The sequence below is a fragment of the Pediculus humanus genome, genomic scaffold, assembly GCF_000006295.1.
Source record: "Pediculus humanus corporis 1103172108266 genomic scaffold, whole genome shotgun sequence".
Classification (NCBI taxonomy): domain Eukaryota; kingdom Metazoa; phylum Arthropoda; class Insecta; order Psocodea; family Pediculidae; genus Pediculus; species Pediculus humanus.
This window is the reverse complement of record NW_002987835.1, coordinates 312,067-336,353: the sequence shown is the minus strand read 5'-3', so window position 1 is coordinate 336,353 and position 24,287 is coordinate 312,067. Positions and strand designations below refer to the sequence as shown.

At 28.6% G+C, this 24,287-nt stretch overlaps 3 protein-coding genes across 3 annotated transcripts; all 3 read left to right on the top strand.

Annotated features, from left to right (window-relative positions):
- Positions 1-5,130: 5,130 nt before the first annotated feature.
- On the top strand, positions 5,131-7,462 carry Phum_PHUM498180 (uncharacterized protein; the record flags this gene model as incomplete). Its single annotated transcript, XM_002430724.1, has 4 exons — positions 5,131-5,341; positions 5,768-5,970; positions 6,040-6,250; positions 6,450-7,462. 4 exons carry the CDS (start codon positions 5,131-5,133, stop codon positions 7,460-7,462), a joined length of 1,638 nt encoding a protein of 545 aa, XP_002430769.1.
- Positions 7,463-9,001: 1,539 nt separating this feature from the next.
- Positions 9,002-15,724, top strand: Phum_PHUM498170 (uncharacterized protein; the record flags this gene model as incomplete). The annotated part of the gene is made up of 18 exons (XM_002430723.1): positions 9,002-9,235; positions 9,324-9,572; positions 9,786-9,903; positions 10,036-10,325; positions 10,561-11,131; positions 11,509-11,562; positions 11,677-11,929; positions 12,479-12,659; positions 12,735-12,902; positions 13,008-13,173; positions 13,253-13,524; positions 13,627-13,862; positions 13,943-14,192; positions 14,313-14,504; positions 14,647-14,892; positions 14,975-15,164; positions 15,243-15,503; positions 15,603-15,724. The coding sequence occupies 18 exons, from the start codon at positions 9,002-9,004 to the stop codon at positions 15,722-15,724; spliced, it is 4,053 nt and encodes a 1,350-aa protein (XP_002430768.1).
- Positions 15,725-22,656: 6,932 nt separating this feature from the next.
- On the top strand, positions 22,657-23,197 carry Phum_PHUM498160 (uncharacterized protein; the record flags this gene model as incomplete). The annotated part of the gene is made up of 2 exons (XM_002430722.1): positions 22,657-22,664; positions 22,879-23,197. The coding sequence occupies 2 exons, from the start codon at positions 22,657-22,659 to the stop codon at positions 23,195-23,197; spliced, it is 327 nt and encodes a 108-aa protein (XP_002430767.1).
- Positions 23,198-24,287: the final 1,090 nt, after the last annotated feature.

The following is a 24,287-nucleotide window of genomic DNA, read 5'->3' as shown; positions in this document are numbered from 1 at the left end:
CGCACGACCGACGTCAGTCACGTGCTCGCGTGAAATTTCATTTTTATTTTATTAAATTTTTTTTTTTTTTTAATTTGTTTTTTTATTTTTGTTCGATAATCGAAAATAATCGAAAGGAATCGAAACTTTTTAATAATCGAATATCGTCAAAAATGGGGGAAATAAACAAAAATAAACGTCATCGAAACAAATTGTTTTCGTTTTTCAAAAACAAAAGAAAGAAAGAAAAAATTTTTTTTCTTTCTTTATTTCTTTATCATCTTTTATTTAAAATACCGATAATGATAATAATAATAATAATAATAATAATAATAATAATGATAATAATAGTAATAATAATAATAATAATTCATTTAATAGCTGTGACCTCAAGAGAATTGGTGGGAGGAGGAGAATAGTCCCGGTAGTTAAAAAAAAATGCGTTTCGAAGAATCGTTTTTAATTCTTTCATATATAAAAAAAAAATTTGGCCTTAACGTAACCTTTTAAGGGATGTGCATTGTCGAGTCAATAAAAAATAATAATAATAATGATGATGATGATGATAAGGCTAAGATCGTAAATACGCAATAAAATAATAATAATAATAAACAATTCAATGGGGTTGTTAAATTAAATATATAAAAGTAGTTATTGATGTAACACAATTATCGAGTCGTTCAAAAGATGCTGATAAAGTTTTTTTTTTTTTTTTTTTTGAGATTTAACCTTTTAACCTTTTTAAAAATATCATTTTTTTCATTCAAGCTTGACTAATTCGACTTTTAATTACATTTTAATTAAATTCTTTTTTTTTTGTACTTCCGAGTACGAGAATATTGTGTATAAAATGTTTTCATCACACATTTTATTTAATTGTAATCGATACGAATCGATTCGATTGTATTCGATAACTCGATCGCGAATCGCCTTTTTTTTTTTTTTTTTTTTAAATTACAAAAAATAATTACTATTGCGTTATTATTATTATTATGACATGTTGTTGTTGTTGTTTAGTACACGAATATTATTTCATGCGAAAAAAAAAAATTATTCGAATTTGTTCAACGATTATTGTGAATAAAACCGTGCAACAATTTACAAATAATTTGTACCTGGAATTTTTTAAATTTAAAACATGGCGGGGTATGAATAAAAAAACGAAAAAAAAAAAAAAAATTACATAACTTATCATCGAAAAAAATTAATGGAGTGTTTTTTTTTTTTTTTTTTTGGCAATGTGGAGAAAAAATTTTTTTGCCAATATTAAATTATGCCAAGATTATTGTCTCTCATCGTTTTCGTCGTCGCATAAAATTAACATTGAATTTTTTTACATTTTCCATCATCATCATCATCATCATCATCATCATCATCATTATTATTATTATTATTATTACCATGCACTTAAAAGTAGAAAAACCCATGGAAAAAAAAATTTAGTTTTTACTTTCGCGTAATTTTTTTTTTAAAGGGAAAAAATTCAAAACGCCCGCCTTTTCGAAAACATTTTTGAAAATTTATCGAAATAATCGAATCGAACAAACAATAAATCGATTTATATCGAATAACATTCATAACAAAAAAATACGTATAAATAAAAAACAAAATTTAGGAAGCAAGCAAGCCTTACTACGTTGACTAGGGTCAATGTTTCAACCTGACGTTCTTGAATTAAATAATATTTAATAACATCTCGCGCTACGTTATTATCATTATTATTATTATTATTATTATTATTCATGTTAATTAAGGTTACAAAATACAAGAAGAGATGTTAATCAACGTTTCAATACGCGAACGTAGTTGGTTAGTTTGTAAAAAATGTGATTGCAAAACAACCAACAACCAAAAAAAAAAACAAATTACGTTAAGCAATTCAATATAGAAAATTATTATTGGATTTTTTTTTTTAACGTTCGTTCTCGAACGTCCTTACGAAAATGATTACAATTCGGTGAGGTACCTGTATTTATAGGTTTTACAGCGCCTCAACGCGGTCACCAATCAAACTTTTAAATTTCATTCGTACCCTTTACAAAATTTATATCCAATTGATTAACCCTAAATTCGAATCCAATTATTATTTCACTCGTTTAAACGAATATAATAACCCAAAAAAATAAATTATTAAAAAAATTTTTTTTTTAATAATTTAACGGCTAAAAGCGACGTGAAACTAGACAAAAAACAAAATGGCGCGTTTTTGAAGATTTTTCGCCCTAAAAAAAAAATTTAACAAAAACATTTTTTGTTTTAAATTTTTATGTTTTCAAAGTCATTTTGACTTGCCACATTTTCACATTTTTAACCCCCTTGTTCCCCCCCCCCGTAAACGACGAATGAATCCCTTTGGGGAAAATATTTAATTTTCCTTTTTAAAATTTAACATCATCGCGTTAATTAAAAAATAGAAAGAAAAGGAAAAAAAAAAAAAAAAGAACACGTCGCGTCATCGTCGTGGAACAAGATATAAAAAATTGCAATACCAATAGAGAGAAAGTAGTTGAAATACATATGAAAACGACGAGTTGCTGTTCTCTAAGTAATAATAATAATAATAATAATAATAATAATAATAATAATAATAATAATAATAATAATAAATCCAAGCATTTTCAAAAACTCTTATGAAAAAAAAAAATATTTATGTAAACTAAAATTTCAAAATAAAATTACATCGTTCATTTTTCCAGTTTTTTAATAAAAAATTCTCGTTCCACCGCGTTCGTTCATTTTAAATCAAATACGCGTAATTATTATTATTATTATTATTATCAACATTAATAAATAAATAAACTAATCTATATTATTATTATTATTATTATTATTATTATTATTATTTATGTTTGATATTGTAAAAATAAAATTTAAAAAAATTTTTTTTTTTAACGACAAAACATTTTTCGCGTTGCGTTTCGTTTATTATTTATTTGACAAATAAAAATATTAATAATAATAATAATAATAATAATAATAATCGGATTTTAATTTAGGTCAATAATTTAACGAATTATTATTATTATTATTATTATTATTATTATCAACGACGTTATTTCGATATTTTTTTTTTAAATATTTATTTAAGAATAAGAGAATTAATACGAGAGACAAACAATCATTCGAATAATTAATTAAAATACCCGCCATGTTTTTATCATTATTATTATTATTATTTCGTGTTACGACCGGATGTTAATAAATAAATAATTAAAATTTTTATTGAATCGATCTTTGACATTAAATAAAAAATTTGATTTCCGTTTTGAAATTTAAAAAATTTTACGCGGGTTTTTTTTTTTTTTATGTTTGGGTATGTTACGTAGATAAACTTATTAAAAAGTAGAACGAATGTTTTTTTCTACGTTTTTAAATAATGCATCGGTTATGAAAACATAATGTGTTTGTTTGTTTGTTTGTTTGTGTGCGAACTTTCCTTAACCCTAAATGCAAAATTATTGTTTGTTTTAACACGTTATTTATCCGAAATGTTTTTGCCAGTTTTCGCGCTCGCGGTTTTCCCCCCATTTTTTTTGTTAACGAACGCAAATTAACGAAAATTTATTTATTTATTTATTGATTTATGTGTGTCAATAATAATAATAATGATGATAAAATAAAGAATTTGTTTTTTCTATGTTCGTATTAAACAATTGCACAATTTTTCAAATAGCTGTCATTATAAAAAAAAAAAAAGTCAAAATGCAAATAAAACTTTCCAATCAATCAGAATTTGACCTTTTTTTTTTTATGTTTAAATATGGAAAGTTTAAATTCAAATTCGATATTAATAATAATAATAATTAATAATAATAATAATAATATTAATAATAATCAATTTTTTTCTAATTTTTTTTCCGGTTTTTTTTTTTTAAAAAACTTTCATTTAAAAACAAAAGAAAGAAAATTTTTTTTTTAACGATTCGATTATTTGTTTTTATCGATACCTAATCGATAGATCGATATATCGATCGATGATCGATTCCATTTTTACATACGACTAATCGACTAATTAATTTTAATAACCGTTCGACAAAAATAAAACCCGATGAAAACGAAAGTGATTTTTTATAATTTTCAAAGTCTCATTGACACTTTCTCGTTTGACACCTGATTTGAACAGCTGATCGATACTCATAAAATCATTATTATTATTATTATTATTATTATTATTATTATTATTATTTGTAAGGTATTTAAATCCCTGATCGATATTTACTTTACTTTTACTCGAATTTTTATAAATAAAAATTTGCGCGCAAAAAAAAAAAAAAATTCGCAAACCTTGACCTCATATTGTGATTAATAAAAAAATTCAATCACTTACCTTTTCGCCATAAATATGTCTCTCTCTCTCTTTCTTTTTCATTTTTCATCTGTCCCCTTCTCTCTCTCTCTCTTTTTCTAAAAAAATAAAAAATAAAAAAATAAATAAGACATTTATTAATCGCAGATTAAACATTTTATTATTGATTGATAATAAAAAACTTTGAATTATTTAATTAATTTTTTTTTATTATCCGCCATATTTATTTTCAGAAGAAGGTTTTATTAAGTCTCATTAAAAAAACATTCGTTTCATTCATAACTTTCGTGCTTTAAGGGAAAACGAACGTTTTTTTTTTTTCATAACGTAAATAAATTTACATTTATTTAAAATTTAAATCGATCGATATATCGAATTGGATTGTAAAAAAAATTATTTAACCGTTACAAACATCTCATTTAGTTAGACTATTATTATTATTCTGATTCATTCGGGTGTGGTTTGTTTTTAAAATTTTGTAACATTTTATGTAATTTTTTTTGCAAATTCTCTTAAATAAACAACAACAACAAACGAAAAACCATACATTTCCCACCCCCTCCCCCACAACTATTAATTCTTTGCATTTTTTCTATTACGTAAAACCTTTTAAATTATTATTATTATTATTATAACAAGACCTAGTTTTTTTTTTTTAGCTTAGTACATAAAAAAACGCGTAATGTTTTACTGATGGTAAAAAAATCAAAATGGCGTCGACGATCGTTTTATTAATAATAATAATAATAAAACAAATATGAAAATTTTTTGCAGTGTGTTTGCTAAGTAAACCTAATGTGTTTTTGTTTGTCGTTAGGAATGAACCGGTTGTTAATAAACCTGAAATGGTGGACACATCACCAACACCTAAATGGAAATCGACAATGCCTCAAGTTTTGGCGACTATGGCAAAAAATCTTATTTTGCTTGGATACGGGATGACTCTCGGTTTTCCAACCATAGTTATACCAAGCCTTCAAAATTCTTCTCAAAATGAAACAACATCATCATCATCATCATCATTATCGCTTACTGACGAAGAAATTTCTTGGTTTGGTAAGAAGAAAAATCAAAAAATCCTCAACGTTGTAAACTCATAGTGACTTTGTAAAACATTTCGATTGTTTGTTTTCCTCAATTATTTAACAAACGTTTGTAATTAATTAAATTACAATTTAAAAACTTCCTGTGTCGTCACAGTCGATTTGTTTTTCAAATTCTTAAATATCAATTTTCATAACATTTTTCCCGGTAAACATTTTTTTCTTTAAAAAAAATTCGCCATTTTTTTAAATTGGAGGTTAAATTTTTATATCGGTTTATTAATGCATCAACGTATAAAAATGTTGCCAGGCGAGTTTTTACAACACACATACAAACTAAATTTAACCTATGGCGTTTCTTTCATGTTATATCATTTAACACAATTTTCTTTTCTTCATTGTAGTATTAAAAGTATTTCCTTTTATTTTTTTCTTCCAGGTAGCATAAATTTAATAACGGTTCCTTTGGGATGTATAATATCCGGAATAGTAACACAACCATTTGGAAGAAAACGTTCCATGCAAGTTTTAACAATACCATTTTTAATAACATGGATTATGTTATATTTTGCAAATTCAACAGCCGTACTTTATGCCAGTTTAGCATTGACTGGATTAACTGGTGGACTTTTAGAAGCTCCTGTAATTTAATTTCTAATTGAATTAATACATTTTCCAGAAAAACTTTAATACTTCCGGTTTCTTTTCTAGATTTTAACATACGTTGCAGAAATAACACAACCACACGTCAGAGGTATACTATCAGCATCTTCGTCATTATCTGTGATATTAGGAACTTTTACACAATTTTTCATGGGTAATTTTTGGGACTGGAGAACTTTGAGTGCTGTAAATACATCAGCACCCATAATAGCATTCATAGCTTTGTGTTTCATACCAGAGAGTCCACATTGGCTAATAAGTAATAAAAAAAAATTTTTTTTTTTTCGCAATAATAAAACAGGATATCTTATTGTAAAATTGTACATTGGGCAAATTATTAAATTAAATGATTCTTCTTTACAATTTAAATAAAATTAACCTTGAAATTACATATGAATAAAGTTTTTGTTATGAAATAATCATTCAAATCTAATAAATGTTTTCATTTTTTTTTTTAGGTAGAGGAAAATTAAAGGAAGCTCAAGAAGCTTTAGGTTGGCTTAGAGGTTGGGTCGAACCACATAAAGTTCAAACTGAATTTAAAAGTTTAGTTAAAAGCATACGACCAGATTTGCAAAAAAATGAACCTGTAACTGTTGTTAGCGTCATTGGAAAAACCGAATCTGATAAAGGAAATAAAATGGAAGATGAAATATCATTTAAAACAAACAACAATTGTGTACCGAATGTGGATAATTACAAGAAGAGAACTTTTCTTATTCCATTTTTTCTCGTTTGTCTTGCTTTTTTGACTGGACATTTTTCAGGTTTGACTACGACGACCACATATGCCGTTAATATTTTTGGAACTTTGGGTGCTCCAATTGATAAATATTTAGCCACTTTGATATTAGGAGTTGCACAAATATTAGGAACATTATTTTGTGTCATAATGATACATTACACTGGTAAAAGACCCTTGGTTTTCCTTTCGACAGCAGGAGCTGCTGTTGTATTTTCCTGCGTGGGATTTTACGCTCACTTTTTCCTAGGAGTCGTAAAACTCGATAATGGAGCATACATAAAAGAACATCCTGATTTAGATGGGTATTCTTGGGTTCCCATGTGTAGTTTAATAGGTGGTTCATTTTTCGCTTTCACAGCTCTTCGATTACTCCCTTGGATATTGATTGGTGAAGTGTATCCTCCAGAAGTAAGAGGATTTGCAAGTGGAGCAAGTGCATCTGTAGGATACATATTGGGTTTCGCATCAAACAAAACATTTTTCTCATTAATTAATTTATTAACTTTTCCTGGAGTTTATTGGCTTTACAGTGTGTGCGGTTTGATTGCCACCGTTATTTTTTACTTTTTACTCCCGGAAACGGAGGGTTGGACGTTACACGAAATTGAAGATCATTTTGCTGGAAAAATTAATTTATTGTATGCTGGAAAAAAGAAAACATCTAAACATCCTCCAGAAGGTATTGATAATCCTTACATTGTCGGAGATGAAATATCAAAACTTTGATTAAAATATTTCACACATATACATATAATGTTAATATTAAGCTTATAAGTACCTGTTTTTTATTACTATTATTATTATTATTATTTTTTCAAATAAAAAAATTATTTTAATTAATTTTTACCTTACATGTTTAACACCTAAATAAATCGTTAAATAATTATTAAATAAAACAACTCAAGTAATTAAATAATTAATTTCTGAAAGAACCGAAGCCATTTTGAATTTTAAGCGAAAAGGGAACGAAATGGCGGTTAAAAAAAGGTAATTAAATTAAAAAGAGAGAGAGAGAGAGAGAAAAAGGAAAAAGCAAAAAAAACGAACAATAAAACATAATTAAAATAAAAACGTATAAATCGGCGTAATGTAGTAATAATACTCGTACGCAATATACGTAAAAGGAAAATAATTTTTTTTTTTTTTTTTTGTTTCCTTTGTAACGATTCAATGGAAGATATTTACATTTTCGACATTTTCACACATGCGTAGAGATATACATACGGAAAAAATCGTCCATATTGGTGAATGGATTTATGTTTTGTTGAATTGTTCTTCTTATAAATCAGGTACACGACACAAAAAAACAATTATTATTATTATTATTTTTTTCTCGAAAAATTTTAACCGTTTTTTATTATTATTATACATACGAAACGAATAAAAAAAAGAGAGAGAGAGAGAAAGAAAAAAAAAATTAAATTTTTATTTTTCGTAAGTTGTAAACGTAATTTTTTTTTTTTTTTTTTTTTTTTATATATATGTTAAATTGCATGATTCGAAAATAATAATAATTATAAAACCAAGTTTAATGGATGCCATCTAGGACACTATATATATTTGAAATATTTGTATTATTCGATTTGTATTTCACATTTGTAATATTCAATTTAATTAATATTGGGAATAAAAATATTATTATTATTATTATTATTTAAAGGGTAATTAAATGAAATTTTTTATTTAATTATAAAATCCCTTTTTTTTTTTTTTTTAAAGTCCTGGGTGTGGAGTAACGTATCTAAATATATTTATATATATATATATTATATTTTTTTTTAAATTTCTAATTTCTTTTTTTTTTTTTTTTTTTTGGATTCTTCATCGTGTGTGTACAACAACTATCGTAAGCCTATTTAGTCAACGTGGTATAAATGGTGTTATCAGACTTGTTTTCTCCCATATGCATTTAACTTTTACATTTTTTTATTTTTTTTTATAAAAATTACGTTTACACGTAGATATAAATTAATTTAATTTCTATCTATCTATCTATCTATCTCTCTCTTTGTTTGTTCTTGTTTGAAAAAATAGTAGTAGTAGTAGTTAGTAAGTGTGAGTCAATTTCATTTTATATAATAATTTACATGTGAAAAATTTAAGTTTAATTAAATTAATTTAATTGTTAAGGGTTGTTTAATATTGTGAGATTGTTTATGTAAAACATAAACAACATTTTGTTTATGTTCGATTAAGCGATTGTGATTTATGTTGAACCCGGAAAAAGAAAAATATTGATTTGTTTTCCCTTTCAGATTTTCAAAAATGACAGACTCATTGAAATTTGGACCTGAATGGCTTAGAAATTTATCCTCCGAAGGAAATACTGGAGGGGCACCAAAATATCAACTGGCTGAACATCGTTATGGACGAGAAGAAATGTTAGCTTTATTCGATCGTAATGTCAGAGCCCCAGATCCTCTTGTTAAACTTCAAGGTCTTTATGTAGAAAAGACACAAACACCCATGGCCTTACTTACTATGACTGAAGAGGAAACTGTGAGTTTAATTTTTTTTTTACTCATTTTCAATAGGTATAGAATAAGAAATTTTCCAATTAAAAATTTTTCTTTTCGTTCCCTTTCAGAGACAATGGCACAAAGGTATTAACAGTGATGTTGTACTTCGTTTGAATGGTAAAACTCTGGCTGGCCCTCCTGGAGGTGTTCTCAGAGGTAGAGGAGGATTAATTGATAGGGGAAGAGGAAGACTCAGAGGATCTGGGGGATTTCATTATAGTAGGGGACTCAGTTGTGAAGAACAGTCAGACAACGTTAAAGATGGTCCACCGGAACGGCCTTTCTCCAGAAGTTTACGTAGTTACGACAGATCCCAAGTACGTATGATCGCGATACGATTTCCCTTTTTTTTTTTTTTAGCCAATTCACTAATCAACAAAACTTAAAACTTGTTTTAAAAAAAAAAAAATATCTCAAGATTGAGATAACTATTATCATTAGAAAATTATAAATTGTTAATAATTAAGTGTGTTTGTTTTTGATTGCATATAAGATAAAGTATATCTATATATTTTTTTTTTTTTTTTCAGGGCTCGGAAAGAAGTTGGGGGGAGCGTAATGGAGGAGACCCGGGAGATTGGAACGGTTCGACATCTCCTAGAAAAGAATTTGTATCAATGAAAGATTTTACCGGAAGCGGTAGAAATAGTAACGAAAATTGGCGGCGACACCGCGGGATAGACGACGAAGAAGGCAAATACAAAACTCATATCATAATTTAATATATATATATATAAAAATTTTCATCAATTTTTTTTTGGGGTGGGTATGGGATTTTAGGTTGGAGAAAATCGGATAAATGGGGAAGATCAAACAGTTGGAGAGACGAATCTGATTCTGGCGAGGGTGGAAGTTTATCAAAATCGGCAAGTAGAACATCGAGTTGGGGAAGAGGTTGGGCTGATGAAGGTTTACGCGGTCGCAGTCACGATGAAGACTCTCTTTCTAGCAAAAGAAGCAATTTCGTTGATGAAGTTCCCGAGTGGGCCATGGAAAATCCTAGCGAAAGCGGTGGAAGTTTCGATGCGAGTGGAGCCTTTCACGGTGGAAACTATTCCGACGAAGAAGAGGTACCAAAAAAATTTCACAAAATTACTTTCTCCAAAAGCAAAAAGAAAACAAAAAAAAAAGAAATGCATTGACGTATATAACATCAAATCTTTTGTAATCAGATATTTAAAAAAAACCTGATAAACGAGTTTCATCAGACTATTTCAAACGGGAAATATGCATTTTATTATTACACGCTCGGTTTTTTTTTTAAATCTTTTTTTTTTTTTAATGATTTCGAATGGTTTTTTACAGGAAAATTTTGGTTCGAGAAGTATAAGGCACCGTTTATCAGACGATGGAAATGTTCAACACAAAACGAAATCTCCTCCTCGTTCGAAAAAGAACGAAGATTGTGGTGACGACCCGAACGTCGGTTTAGTGAAAGATCGTAAACTTTTACGTAGTCAAACGGCTCAGGGAAATCTAACGGAATCCCCTAAGCCGTCGTCATCGTCGTCATTGCATTCAATATCGAAAAGTCAGAGCAGTTCAAATTTAAAATCAGATTCGTCGGAAAATAGCATAACGATATCATCGAAAAGGACGGAAGCGCAGAATTTTGACAGAATAATACGAGTACAACATCAAAACTTTGTCGATAAATTAGATACAAACAAAGAGCCGAGTGAAAGTGGTGACGTTAAAAATTCGCGTAAAAAAGATGATAAAGTAGTACTGGAACCCAATGGCGGCGGAGTGATGAAAGAAACTCTTGTTAAAAGTGAAAAAAGTGTACATTTAAATTCTGGAGGACCCGATGTCAAAGAGAAAACTACAGATTTCAATGTCAATGATAATATAAATAATTTATCGATTGATGCAGGTATAAACAACACGCTTTGTCACTTATTGACTCATCAAACAAAAAACAAGGGGAGGGAGGGGAGGGGAGGGGAGGAGGGAAAAAGGGAGGATCGATTTCGCCCATTCATTCATCCCCCATTAAAATATTATTCGTTTTCCCGTTTTTCCCTATTTTTTAAATCTTTTACCCGTTTAGAAATGTTTGTTTACTAATTATTTAAGAGAGAACAAACGATAATGAATGATTGTACGTTTCAGGCTCGCGTCTAGGAGGTGGAGCGGGAAAAGATGTTTCGGCGGTTAACCGACAAGGTTCGGAAGAAGACATGGAAGGAATGGCCGAAGTTGTTAAAGACACGGTAGTTAAACTATTCGAAGATGAAGAAAAATTTCCAGTCAACGTAGAAAACACTAAATGGTATTATAGAGATCCACAAGGAAACGTTCAAGGCAAGTTAGATAATTAAAAAAAAAGAAAAGTACCTTTACGAAAAAGTCGAAAAGTAAATAATAATAATAATAATAATTATTATTATTATTATTGTTGTTGTTGAAAATTTTCAGGTCCGTTTAAACCGAGTGAAATGCTGGGATGGTTTATGAATGGGTATTTTCAACTTTCGCTTTTGGTACGCCGAGAACAAGATGAAGTTTATGTTAAACTCGGTGATTTAATGGTTAGATATGGTACGATTCCATTTCTTCCCGGAGTCAATATACCTGTGATCAAAGCACCTGTAGCAGTACTCTCTAGGCCGGATGTTTTCAAAGAAAAATATCATCAATATCAACTTTGGCACGAGCAATTTTTACTCAGGTACGATGATTTTGCACTTTACCTATCGAATTAAATCTTTTTAATAATTTTTTTTTGCCCTTATTTCGTTCCATTCTTTCACCTCACCACCACCCACCCCCCCCCCCCTCAAAATAAATGGAAATAAAATCGTTTCTATAAAATAATCATTTCACAACCGTTGACAATTTCGAAGAACCACTTTTCCCATTTCAGGTTTCAAGTTACAATGTTTTATAGGAACCTGGGAAAAGTTATTTGAATCTACAGAAATTCTAGTTTTTAGGGCCGAGCTCTCTCATCAGTAAAACATACATTTTCAAGAGTCCCTTTGAAATTTCCTGGACCAGAAATAATTGTGCCTTATTGAATTATGTATTGATCAGTTACTTTTAATGGTTGGTACCGATCGAATTCCTTTCAATCTCCAGAAATAAAAATAATGAATGATTTTTAAAAGAAATGAGGGAAAAAAAAAAAAAAAAAAAAAAACTTGAGTTCACGGGGTGTTTTCCAATAATTAATCAATCGTTTTTGATTTCCACGTCATTTTACTTTTTAATTTTACAGTCAGCAATTAGCCCTCAACAAGTTATCACAGTCGGAAGTTTGGAACGCTTTAAATTCAGTTCAACAGAGAAATCTTTTAATGCAGAAATTAGCTATGGCTCAACAATCGTCTCTTTCGATGGACCAATTAGCTCAAATGGAAAAAAATTCATTTTCACAATTGTTAAATCAAATGCAACAGGTATTGCAATCGGAATTTTTGCATTTCTCACTTTGAGGGGAATCCCCGTTTAACAACTTAAAAATTTATTTTTAGAATAAAATGCCAATGCCGGAAGTAAGAGATAATAAAAATATCGATCCTTTGCGGCAACTCATACAGAACATGAACGTTATGCAAGCACCTCAACAACCGCCCGTCGTGAATCCCATGAATCCCATGGGAATGGTATTAAACCATAATATAAATGCTCAACCGCATATGGTAAATATCGTACAATTTCCAAGTCAAAAATCATAAATCCCTCCTCCGAAGAAAAATTAAATAATAATAGACTTACCACAATGATCGATTGATTTCTTAATTTAGAATCCTGTTCTCGCAAATAAGGGAATGAATCCCGCCGCTCCATACGTTTGTGCTGAAGAATCAGAAACGGAAGATCCAATTCAAAAGATATTCAGGCAGTTGGGGAAATTAAACGTGGCTAATTCCCCGGCTCCTGCTCCTTCCGACTCCCTATGGGGTGCTCCCGGTAATGATGTTGCGTCCTCGAGTGTGTTCACACCTGTAAGATGAGTTTTTTGTAAAATTAATTTTTTATCAATTTGTAGGTCGAGCGCAACATTGGCCGCAAACCAATCAACCCGCCAACGCTGGAGGGTTACCCATGTGGGAAATGAAAACTGAGCAACAAATTCTTGCCGAACAACATTTACGCTTAGAAGAAGAGAGAAGGCAAGAAGAGTTACGGAAGCGTAAAGAAGAAGAGGAAGAAGCTGTTAGAAAACAAAAGGAATTAGAAGAGAAAAAACGAAAGGAAGAGGAGAAAAAAGAAGAAATGAAAAAATTGGAAAAGAAGAAATTAGAGGAAGAAAAAATTAGAGTAAATTTTCACTTTTTTTTTTTTTTTTTTTTTAATTCGAAGGATTTTTTTTTTTTTATTTTCAATGTATTTTCATTGCATTGATAGATTCAAAAAGAAAAGGAAAAAGAAAAAGAGGAGAAAAAAAAGGCGGAAGAGTTGAAACGAAAACAGCAACAAGAAGAAGCGGCACTGAAGAAAAAACAAGAAGCTGCTAAAAAATTACAAGAAGCGCAGAAAAAAATGCAAGAAGCACAAAAGAAAAAGGAAGAAAAAGAACGGAAAAAGGAAGAGGAGAGAGAAAAGAAACGACTGCTTGAAGAGGGAAAGAAAAAAGCGCAGGAAACTGAAAAGAAAAAGTAATAAAAGATAAAATGTTACGCGTAAAGGATCTGTTCATTTATTCCATTATCCTTAATGTAAAATACATTTTGTATAGGAAAGAGGAAGAGCAACAACGTTTGAAAAAAAAGCAGCAGCAACAACAGCAACAGCAACATGAGGAAGAAGAAACTGCCAAGAAGCAAGAGCAAGTTAAAAAACAAACGGAAACTCATAAAAAGGTACAGCAAGATCAACAGCAAATTGAATCTTTTAAAAAGCCTTTGCCCTGGTGTCAGCCCGCTGTAACAAATCCTAGCACTAGCCTTTCAGACATTCAAAAAATGCAAGAAAAAGAAAAAAAACAGGTACGACACGACAGAAGTGATTAATGAAGTTTTAAATTTTAAATAATCTTATCTTCTGCTTCTTTTTTTTATTATTATTATTTATTTAATTATTTTTTTTTTTTTTTTTTAAATGAAAAGCAAATGCTTCGCGAGCAACAAATCGCTATACAAAAAGCTCAAGAAAAGGAAATGCAACAGCAAATGCAAAAAGAGGCCGAGAATCAAGGGAACAGTTTAAATTTGAAATGGGCCGAGCAAATGCCAAAAGTTAATCCGAGTGTGAAAAGTTTGGCAGAAATACAAGCTGAAGAACAATTGCAATTGGCAAAGGTTTGTTTGTTTGTTTGTTTGTTTTTTTAATAATCATTAATCATTCAATTTAGCAAAAAAAAAAAAAAAAACTGTCGGAGAAGTTTCGAGAAAGAGAGAGAGAGAGAGAGAGAAAATTTTTTTTTTGTTCTTCTTGTATCAGCAATTAGAAAAAGAACGGTTAGAAAGAGCCCAACAACAAAAAGAAGCAGCTTTAACTGCGAACACGAGCATTTGGGGGAGTGCCTCGCAATCGTTGAATTGGACAAGCAGTCCCGCTCCTTGGGTAGGTGTTACCAATAGTCAAAATAACAACGCCGCATCCGGATTTTGGGAAGAAGTTGCTCCCAACAATTCGAAAAATAAGACGAAAGTTCCATCATCTCCTCAAAAGCAAAAAACTCAACCGGTAAGATTTTTTTCAAATTAAAATTATTTTCGTCTTCGTTTCACACTTTTTCTATTCTCTCCTCTTGTCACGCACCCCATAGGCTTCCTCTCAGAAAACCGGCGGCGGCGGCGGCGGCGGAAACAATTCTGGAAACGCGCAAAAAGGTTCGAAACCGAAATCATCTAATAAAAAAGAGGAAGCTGCCGTCATGAAGTTGTTTGAAAGAGTCGACGATGAATTTACAACGTGGTGTTCGGCATCATTGCAATCCATTCAATCCGATATCGATAGTGAGTCTATGAAATTCAATTAGGAACAATCTAGAAAATTTTAATTTTTTTTTTTTACTAAAACGTGCCGTGTTGCAGTTCCGACATTTGTAAGTTTTCTTCGCGACATCGAATCTCCTTACGAAGTTACGGATTACGTGAAATGCTACGTTGGCGAGGGAAAAGAAGCTCAAGAATTTGCAAAACAATTTTTAGAACGGAGATCCCGATGGATGTCGTCGAAAAGAGGGGGAAACGGAGGAGATGAAAATCGTAATGGTAAATTTCAAGGTCTCAATACGGGTTCCCAATGTCAAGTTAACAACTCCGGTCAAGAATTTCAAGAGGTTAAAAGCAAAGGTTCGTTTGTGAAAGAGGGGGGGAGAGAGAGAGAGAGAGAGAGAGAAAGAGTTTTCCATTCGAATAATGATTGTTTGTTTGTCTTTGTTTCTCGTACAGGAAAGAAAAGCAAAAAGGGAAAAATGTTAAAAGTCGATAATAGAATTCTCGGTTTCAGCGTGACAGCTGCACCGGATAGAATCAACGTTGGCGACAGAGATTACGTTAATCACAATTTATAAATAACTTTGTCAAAAATGTAAGACATTTTAACAATAATTCCGGAAGTTACCATAGAAGAAAAATAAATAAATGACATTAAAGACAAATCATTTCCTTTTTGTTTTTGTTTCAGGAGATATTCCAGACGGAATTCCTCACTCAATTAATAATCGGTGAAAATAATAATAATTATAATAATAATAAGCATTGGAGACCAAAATGAAAGGCAAAAAAAAAAAAAAGAAAAAGCTCGCAAACAACCATAAAGAGAAGGAAGAAGAGAGAGAGAGAGAGATCCTTTTTGTTTTTTTTTTTTTTTTGAAGAATAGTTATTAAAAATGCCGTTTTAAATTGGGAAAAAAAAAAAAAAGAAAAAACAGGAGCTATATCGGGGGCAAAATTTAAAAAAAAAAAAAAAACTAAAAAAAAAAAGTGAAAAAAAAAAAAAAAAAAAATTGTGAAATGGAATTTTTTTGAAGTTTGAAAAGTTTAGTATTTGAATATATATTGTTCAAGTTGTAACATGGTAAAGGATTAAACCAAGACTCATAAAAAAAAGAAAAAGTTTTTAATTTTTTTTTCAAGTTTCCCCCCCCCCCCCCCCTCAAAAAAGTGTGAGAGTATCGGTTTTTCATAATTATGTAATAAATAATTAAAAAATAAAAATTAAGTAAGAGCATTATATGAATATTGAACCTTTAAAGAAGCTTTTTTCATTGGTGTAAAAAAAAAAAAAGGAAAGCTTTTTTTTTATTGCAAATTATAAATCGTTTTGCTTTCCTTTTTCTTTTCTCTCTTTGAATTATACTTTAATACACTATTTTTTGTTTAATTTGTTAGAAAAGAAAGAAAGAAAGAGAAATTTGAATTGTTACAATCTTGGTTTCGGTTTAGAGAATACTTTTTACACTAATATCTATTTTAATAATATCTCTTACCTTAAAATGTTGTGAAATTGTTTTTATATACACTTTAAACTTTTTCTTTTTTGATAAAAAAGTAAAACATTAACAAAATTTAATAAGAAATAATTAAAAAAACTAAACACTGACATACGTTTTATAACGGAAAAAAAAACTTCCATTAATATGAGTAACGAGAAAAAAAGCGCACTCTATTAAAATTTGAGGGCCCCGAGGGGGCCTTTGTCAAAACGCGGGCTTTTCTGAACGTACACTCTCAATTTTTGTTTAGTTCGGGTCTGTCGGGGTCGATGTTAGGATGATCCGCATAGTGTTCGCCAGAGTTCGCTTTTATTTAACCGTTAAGAGAATCATTAATTTTAAATTAATTAATTATATTTTCATTTAACATATCCTTTTTTTTTTATGTATTATTTAAAAAATGTTTCATTAAACGATTATTTCGATAAATTATATTTAAAAAAATAAAAAGAAATATCTCATTCGTTATAGTTTTTTTACACAATCGTTTTTTTAACGTAGAAAAAAAAAAAAAAATCCTGTTTTAATACAAAAGAAATTAGTGAATTTTTATTCAAAAATTTTGGTGCCATATTAAAAAAATTATATAAAGTTTTATTGTTAAATAATAATGTTAATAAATAAAAATCACATTTAATCATCGATTATGATGTGCGGGAGGAAAATGTTATAAAAAAAAAAAAAAAAAAGGAAAAAATTTACAAAATGGAAATTATATGGAGAATGGAGAATATGTCCAGGTATAAAAACGGGAAACTTTGACCCAGGTTTGTTATGTAATTACAATTTTATCATTTATTTTTACGATTTTTAATTTAAATTTTTTTTGTTTTTTATTCAAATTATGCACGTATACCTAATTAATTGATATTTTATTTTATGTCGAAATCATTATTGGATTGCGCGGGAGGAGGGTTGGGGGTTGGTGGGAAAGAAAAAAACGAAACACAATTGAATTACTCTATGATTTCAAATTTTTACCGGGTTTTCCCCCCCCCCCCAATCATCATTCATTCGCTATGTTCGATATTAAACGTATATTTTTCAATAATTTCATATTATATTTCGATGTGTTTAAAAATATAAATCGTTTTCCATTTTTAAAAAAACCGGTAAATCAAATTTTTTGAAAAAGAAAAACGTTTTCCTTTTTTTTTTTTATTTTAAATTTACGTGTCGGATAGTCACGATTTCGTTAGTTATTAAAAAATGGCGTCACGAATATTTCCATCTTATTCTTTTTGTTTTTCGTTTATCATCGTTTCATAATAGAAATTAAATTAAATTTCATCATCATCATCATCATCATCATTATTATTATTATTATTATTATTATTATTATTATTATTATTATTATTATTATTATTATTATTATTATTATTATTTCGATGAGATTTACGAAAATATGTATACAAGTATAAATATGTATACTGAATGAGTATGTTTAATTGCCCAAAAAAAAAAAAGAAGGAACCTTTGTATAAATTGGAAAAAAATTACTGGAGAATAATGGGGGGGGCATAAGGGGATACCCGGGAAAAAGAAACTTTTAGGAATAAGACAAAAAGACAAAAAAAGTTCACAAAGATAAAATAATATTTAACAAAAAAAAAAAAAAGAAAAAAAAATCTTGGCAAAACGTTAATAAGAATATTTTTAAACCGTCAACACACAAAGAAAAAAAAATTTTTTTATTTATTTATTAAAACCATAAAAAAAAAAAATTATTTTTAAATAATCTCGAAACGTTTTACATCGACAAACAAACAAACAAACGAACAAACAAACAAAAAATTAATAAAATAATCGCCGAACGGTTTTCCCTCCGCCCCTCGAATAATTAATTAATTAATTAATAACACACAAATAAGTTACATTTGTTTTATTATCGTTATGTAAATTAATTATGACGTGTCAATAACGTCGTGGCAGAATCGAAACGCGGAGTTCGAAGTAGGTGGTGAAGGGGTGGGAGGAGGGAAGGGGAAGGGAAAGGGGGAGGAGCGAAGAGATAAAAAAAAGTAAAAGGGGAGGGGGGAATATTTATAATAAAAACCGTTGACGAAAGCTTATAACGTTAAAAAAAAAAAAAAAAAGTTCGTTATTTTTTTTAAATTTTGAAATCGAATAGAATGAAACGAATCGAATCAAATTATTATTATTATTATTATTATTAAACGTTATTATTCGTCTCGTATGCGTTTTTACGAATTCAACGTTTTATTATCATTATCATTATTATTATTTTCAATTTATTTTATAACCGCTTCGATACTTTTAACATTCTTTCTAGAAAATTCTTATTGCCGTGGGTGGAGGGTGCGGAGAGGGGAGGGGGTGTGCGAAAAAAACCAACGGTCATCCGTGATAAATTATTAAACGGTTGATGTTTTTTTTTTTTTTTTGAAAATTTTTACCGTTCGAAATTTAAAAAAAAAAAAAAAAAATCATTTCGATCAATCATCATCATCAATTCGAAATGAATGAAAAAAACGGTCGGGAGCGGGATAAATAAATATGGCGGCGAAATTTCGTCCGTTAATAAGTGGCTAATAAAAAAAAATATATATATATATATTTATTTTATTAATCGAATTTGATTTCGGTTAATGGAATCCGACGTGATTACATTCGTTTTAAAAAAGGTAATCGAACTTAATCGCGATCGATTCATATTAAATTAATTTATTAGAAACCAATTGAAATCAATTAATTTACACGAGTATGAATTAATAATTTCAAAATGGCGGACGCCGCGAATTTAATTCGAATTCGCGTAATCGATACTCATCGTGTAAGTGTGTGTGTGTGTGTTCATCAAAAAGGAAAAGTTTTCGTTTTATTTTTTGTTAACGTTTGTCGCGGTTTTTAATAATAATAATAATAATAATAATAATTGCAAAATGTGGTAATGATAATAATAATAGTAGTAGTAGTAATTATAATAAGGAATACCGAGGGAGGATTAATTTTACGGTTTGTAAATTTGAAAAATTTAAATGTAATTTTTTTTTTTTTTTTCATTTCGTTTTTACCTGAATAACCTCCCCCCGAAAAAAACAACAGGAAGGGGAGGGAGGGGGAAGGGGAAATAGAAAAAGGAAACAATAAATTTTTTAAAAAACAAATAAATTATTAACAAAAGAGAGAGAGAGAGAGAGAGAGAGAGAAAGAAAAATTTAAAATCGATCGTTTTTTTTTTTTTTATTCGGTTAATTCGTAAAATTTTTTTTTTTACCTTTCTTTCTGGAATTTTCTGGAATGAAATTTTTTTTTTTTTTTATTACCCTACGTTAAAGTACTTATCAGTTAATTTTACGACACCCTGGAAAAAAAAAAAAAAAAACATTTTTTTTTTTTTTCCCTTCTCCAGTCTTAATCTTTTTTAATTTTCAATTTTTATATTTACGACGATGCACGGAAAAGTAAAATAAAAAAAAAATATTAATAATAATAATGATAATAATTTTTTTTTTTTTTAATTTTAAATCTCGCCTCTCGCCCCCCCCCCCACCCTCATCCCATCCTTGCGTTTTTACGCGGGAAAGTTTTTATCTTGTAAACAATTTAAAATGAAAATTTTTGGGGAGGAAAAAAATTTTTTTTTTAATTAAAAAGAGTTGAAATCTATAATTAAATTTTTCATTTATTATTATTATTATTATTATTATTATTATTATTATTATTATTATTATTATTATTATTATTATTTGTTTTTTTTTTTTTTTTTGCTTTTCTTTTCTTTTATTTATTTAACGTTTTCCAAGAGCAGAAGAACGACGGTTCGTTTAACTTTTATGTATATTTAATACGGAGAGTAATTAGATTTTGAAATTTGATTAAGGTTAGCATTATTATTATTATTATTATCATTATTATTATTATTATTATGAAGAAGGGAAAAAAGGGAAGAAAAAAAATTTTACCAACAAAAAAAAGAAGAAGATAAAAGAAAAGGCAGAAAAAAAAAAGATTAAAAGATTTTTTTTCTGTTTGTGTGTGCGTGCCCTTTTCACCGCTATTCACCCTCCTCCTCCTTTATTTTCCCGCCCCCCCCCAAAAAAAAAAAAAATTTTTTTTCTTTTTGTTTTTTAAGAGAATTTTTTTAAATTTTCTCTCTCTTTCTCTTTCTCTCTCTCTCTCTCTCTCTCTTTTTATTTTTTAGGTTTTTTTCGTGAATTGCGGAAAATGTTTCCACTCCCCGCCCAAAAAAAAAGAAAATATTCACGATTTGCATAAAATTTCGTATGTTTTCGATTATTATTATTTTTTTTTTTATGCGATTCGGAAAAGAGAATAAATAATAATAATAATAACAATAGTAATAATAATAATGGTAATAATAATAATAATAATTATAATAATAGTAATAGTAATAATAATAATAATTAACGTTTGGTTGTTATGTAATTTACGATTGAAACAAACAAACAAACGAAAAAAAAAAATCCGATTTAATTTTTTTCATCGTTAATTATTATTATTATTATTATTATTATTATTATTATTATTATTATTATTATTATTATTATTATTATTATTATTATTATCATTATTATTTCTCGTACTTCTGAAGTGTAAAATAATAATAATAATAATAATTTGCGACTCTGTATCGAATTAACAAAAAAAAAAAAAGAAAGTAGAATAAAAATTAAAACGTGATGAAAAAACAACTTTTTTTTTTTTTTTTTCGGTTTCACGTTTTGTCTTTAACGGTTTTTTTTTTTTGGGGGGGGGAGAAGGATAAAAATGAAAAATGGAAAAAATTTCCTCTCTCTCTTTCTCTCACGTATTTTGAAAATCGAGACGTAAACAAAAAAAAATTTTTTTCCTTTTATTTTTTTTTATTTTTATTTTTATGACGTGCCTAAAATCGTTGAGAGTTTATATTTTATTACAATTTTTCGAGTTTCGGAAAAAAATTATTATTATTATTATTATTATTATTATTATTATTATTATTATCATTATTATTTTTTTAATTTAATTGATTGACGTCAACTTATCATCATTATTATCGTCAACGCGGACGGGTATAGTGACAACGACGAAACGTTAATTAATTACCATAACAAAATCTCCATTAATTATCATTATTATTATTATTACAACTTCATTATTCCCATTTGATAAAACACATATAAAAAACAAAATGGCGGATTTAAAAATTTAAATTTAATATGTATATATGATGCTATTTAACATTGATGACGAATAAATTACTCGGTGACCGTGTATGATAATAATAATAATAAAAAAGTCGGTTTCTCTGTCTAATTTACCTGTCGGTGGTTCCCCTTGTTATTTATTATTATTATTATTATTAAAATTTATACGAGGGTTTTTTCTCTCTCCCATTTTTCCTTTCGTATTCAACATCAGAATATGCACATTCGGCAAACACAAACACAAACAAACACAAACACACACACAAAGTTAAAATTTTAATTCGTGAGAAGAAGATTCTCTTTTTTTGCGGGGGAAGGAGAGGGGAGGGGGGGTAGGGCAGAAGGTTATGAACAAATTTACAAAAAGGACATAGAAAAACATAAAAACATAAAAACACAACACAAACACACAGACAACAGAACAGAAAGAGAGTTCGATTATTCAAACAGTTTAATTAGTTGAAAACTTAAAAAAAAAAAACAAAAAAAAAAAAATTTTAAACGAACTTAATTTAATTGGATATACAACAGTAAACTTTGTTTCGTTTATTTATTTATTTTGTTTCGGCTTTTCTAAAGTGTTGAATTTGGTTGTTTTGGTTGTTCTGGTTGTTGTTGTTGTTTAAAAATAAAAAAAAAAAAAACGATTTTTTTTAAAATCGCTTTCGTCTCGGATTCGATGTTTAACACGTTCCCCCTTCTCCTTCTCCCTCCCCTCCACTCCTTCTCCCTCCCCTTCACTCTCACCCTCCACTCCCACCCCCAACCTTCGATTCTACTGCCACGTACTTTTTGTTTAATTTTAATCCCACGTTAAAATAATATTATCATTTAATAATGTGTGTGTGTGCAATTTTTTTTATTTTTTTTTTATTTTTGTTTTTTTTTTTTCTTTTTGCAGGACTCGCGATCGTAAATAATAATAATAATAATAGTAGTAGAAATAGTTATTAATAATAATAATAATAGTAATAATAGAATTTATTATATATAAAAGTATAAGAATAAGGAAACGGGGAGGGAAAAAGTAAAAAAAAAAGTAAAAATTTTATCCGAAAGGAATAAAATTGATTTAACCAACAAGCTGGCTCATCAGTTTTGGTTTTCGACTTCGTACGCTCCGCCTGGAAGCGGAAGCGGAAGGAGTCAAACCGAAGAAGAAAAAAAGGAGAAAAAAGAACAAGCGGAAGCGGTTGCGAGAGCAGAATTTGCTTTTCAAGCCGCACACCAGCAAAGGATACAACACAGAGCGGAAAAAGAGCAAAGGGAATTTGAAAGAGAAGTGAGAGAGCAAACGGAATACCTGCAGCAGAGAGAGAGAGATATAATACAACAGCATCAGAGGGAATGCAGTTCTGCTTCTTTACAATCCATGTAAGTTTTTTTTCGCTTTTTTTAACAAAAAAAATGTCTCTCGTTGTCGTTAATAAATAAAAAATCCCGTCAGGAATTTAAAGGTAGGATTATGCTGTCGTTAGTAAAAAATGATTAGAAATATCCGCGAAAGGATTATCCCTCCATATATATATATATATATATATATATATATATATATATATATATATATATATATTCGAATCCTTTTCACGGTGTCGGGGTTAAAAAAAAAAAAAGAATTTTCTAGAAACTTTTTTTCGCAAAACAAAACCTTAAACCTTAAAAATAACCCAACCCTTAATGATTAATTTTTAAATAATTAATAATAATAATAATAATACGCGACGAACGCGGAAATATCCAAAAGGGGAAGGGGTAGGAATAAAAAATCATTTCCGTTTCCGTTAACAAAAAAAAAAATTTAACCGCGAAATGTTTGATGGCGTAAAACGACGAAAAAAGGCAAAAATTAACATTTTTCGAATGCGGGGAATTTTTTTTTTTTTTTTTTTTTTACGTTTCCGTTAAAGGTTTTTTTACTCTATGACGAAGGAAGTTTGATTTCGCATCCATTTTGTTTTTACAACGGATTTTTTATAATATTAACGTTGACATTAAATTTATGTTCGATATTAAAAATTTTTTTTTTTTTTTTTTCGCGGGTTTATTATCGTCGTGACCGTTTGTCGTTGTCGTTGTTGTTGTTGTTGTTGTCGTCATCATCGAAAACGTTAAATTTATCAAAAAAAAAAAAAAAAACAATTTTCCCTTTTTTTTTGACGATGTTTAAAAAGTTAAAGAAAATAAAACTTTTTTTTTTTTTTCTTTCATCGACGATTCGAAAAGTTTATTAAAAGGAAAGAAAGGAAAGAAAATAAAAGGAAAAAAGTTTTTCTTTCCTTTTATTTCCTTTTATTTTTCTAGAACAATTGCGTACTTGTAATCAATAGGATTTTTTTATCGTTTTTTTTTTTTTCTCATGACAAAAAAAAAAAATAATTTTTCATTTTATAAAAACAACACACACATAAAAGAAAAAACAAATTTTCGAAATTGATAATTTATGTTTTAAAGAATGTTTTCGTTATGTT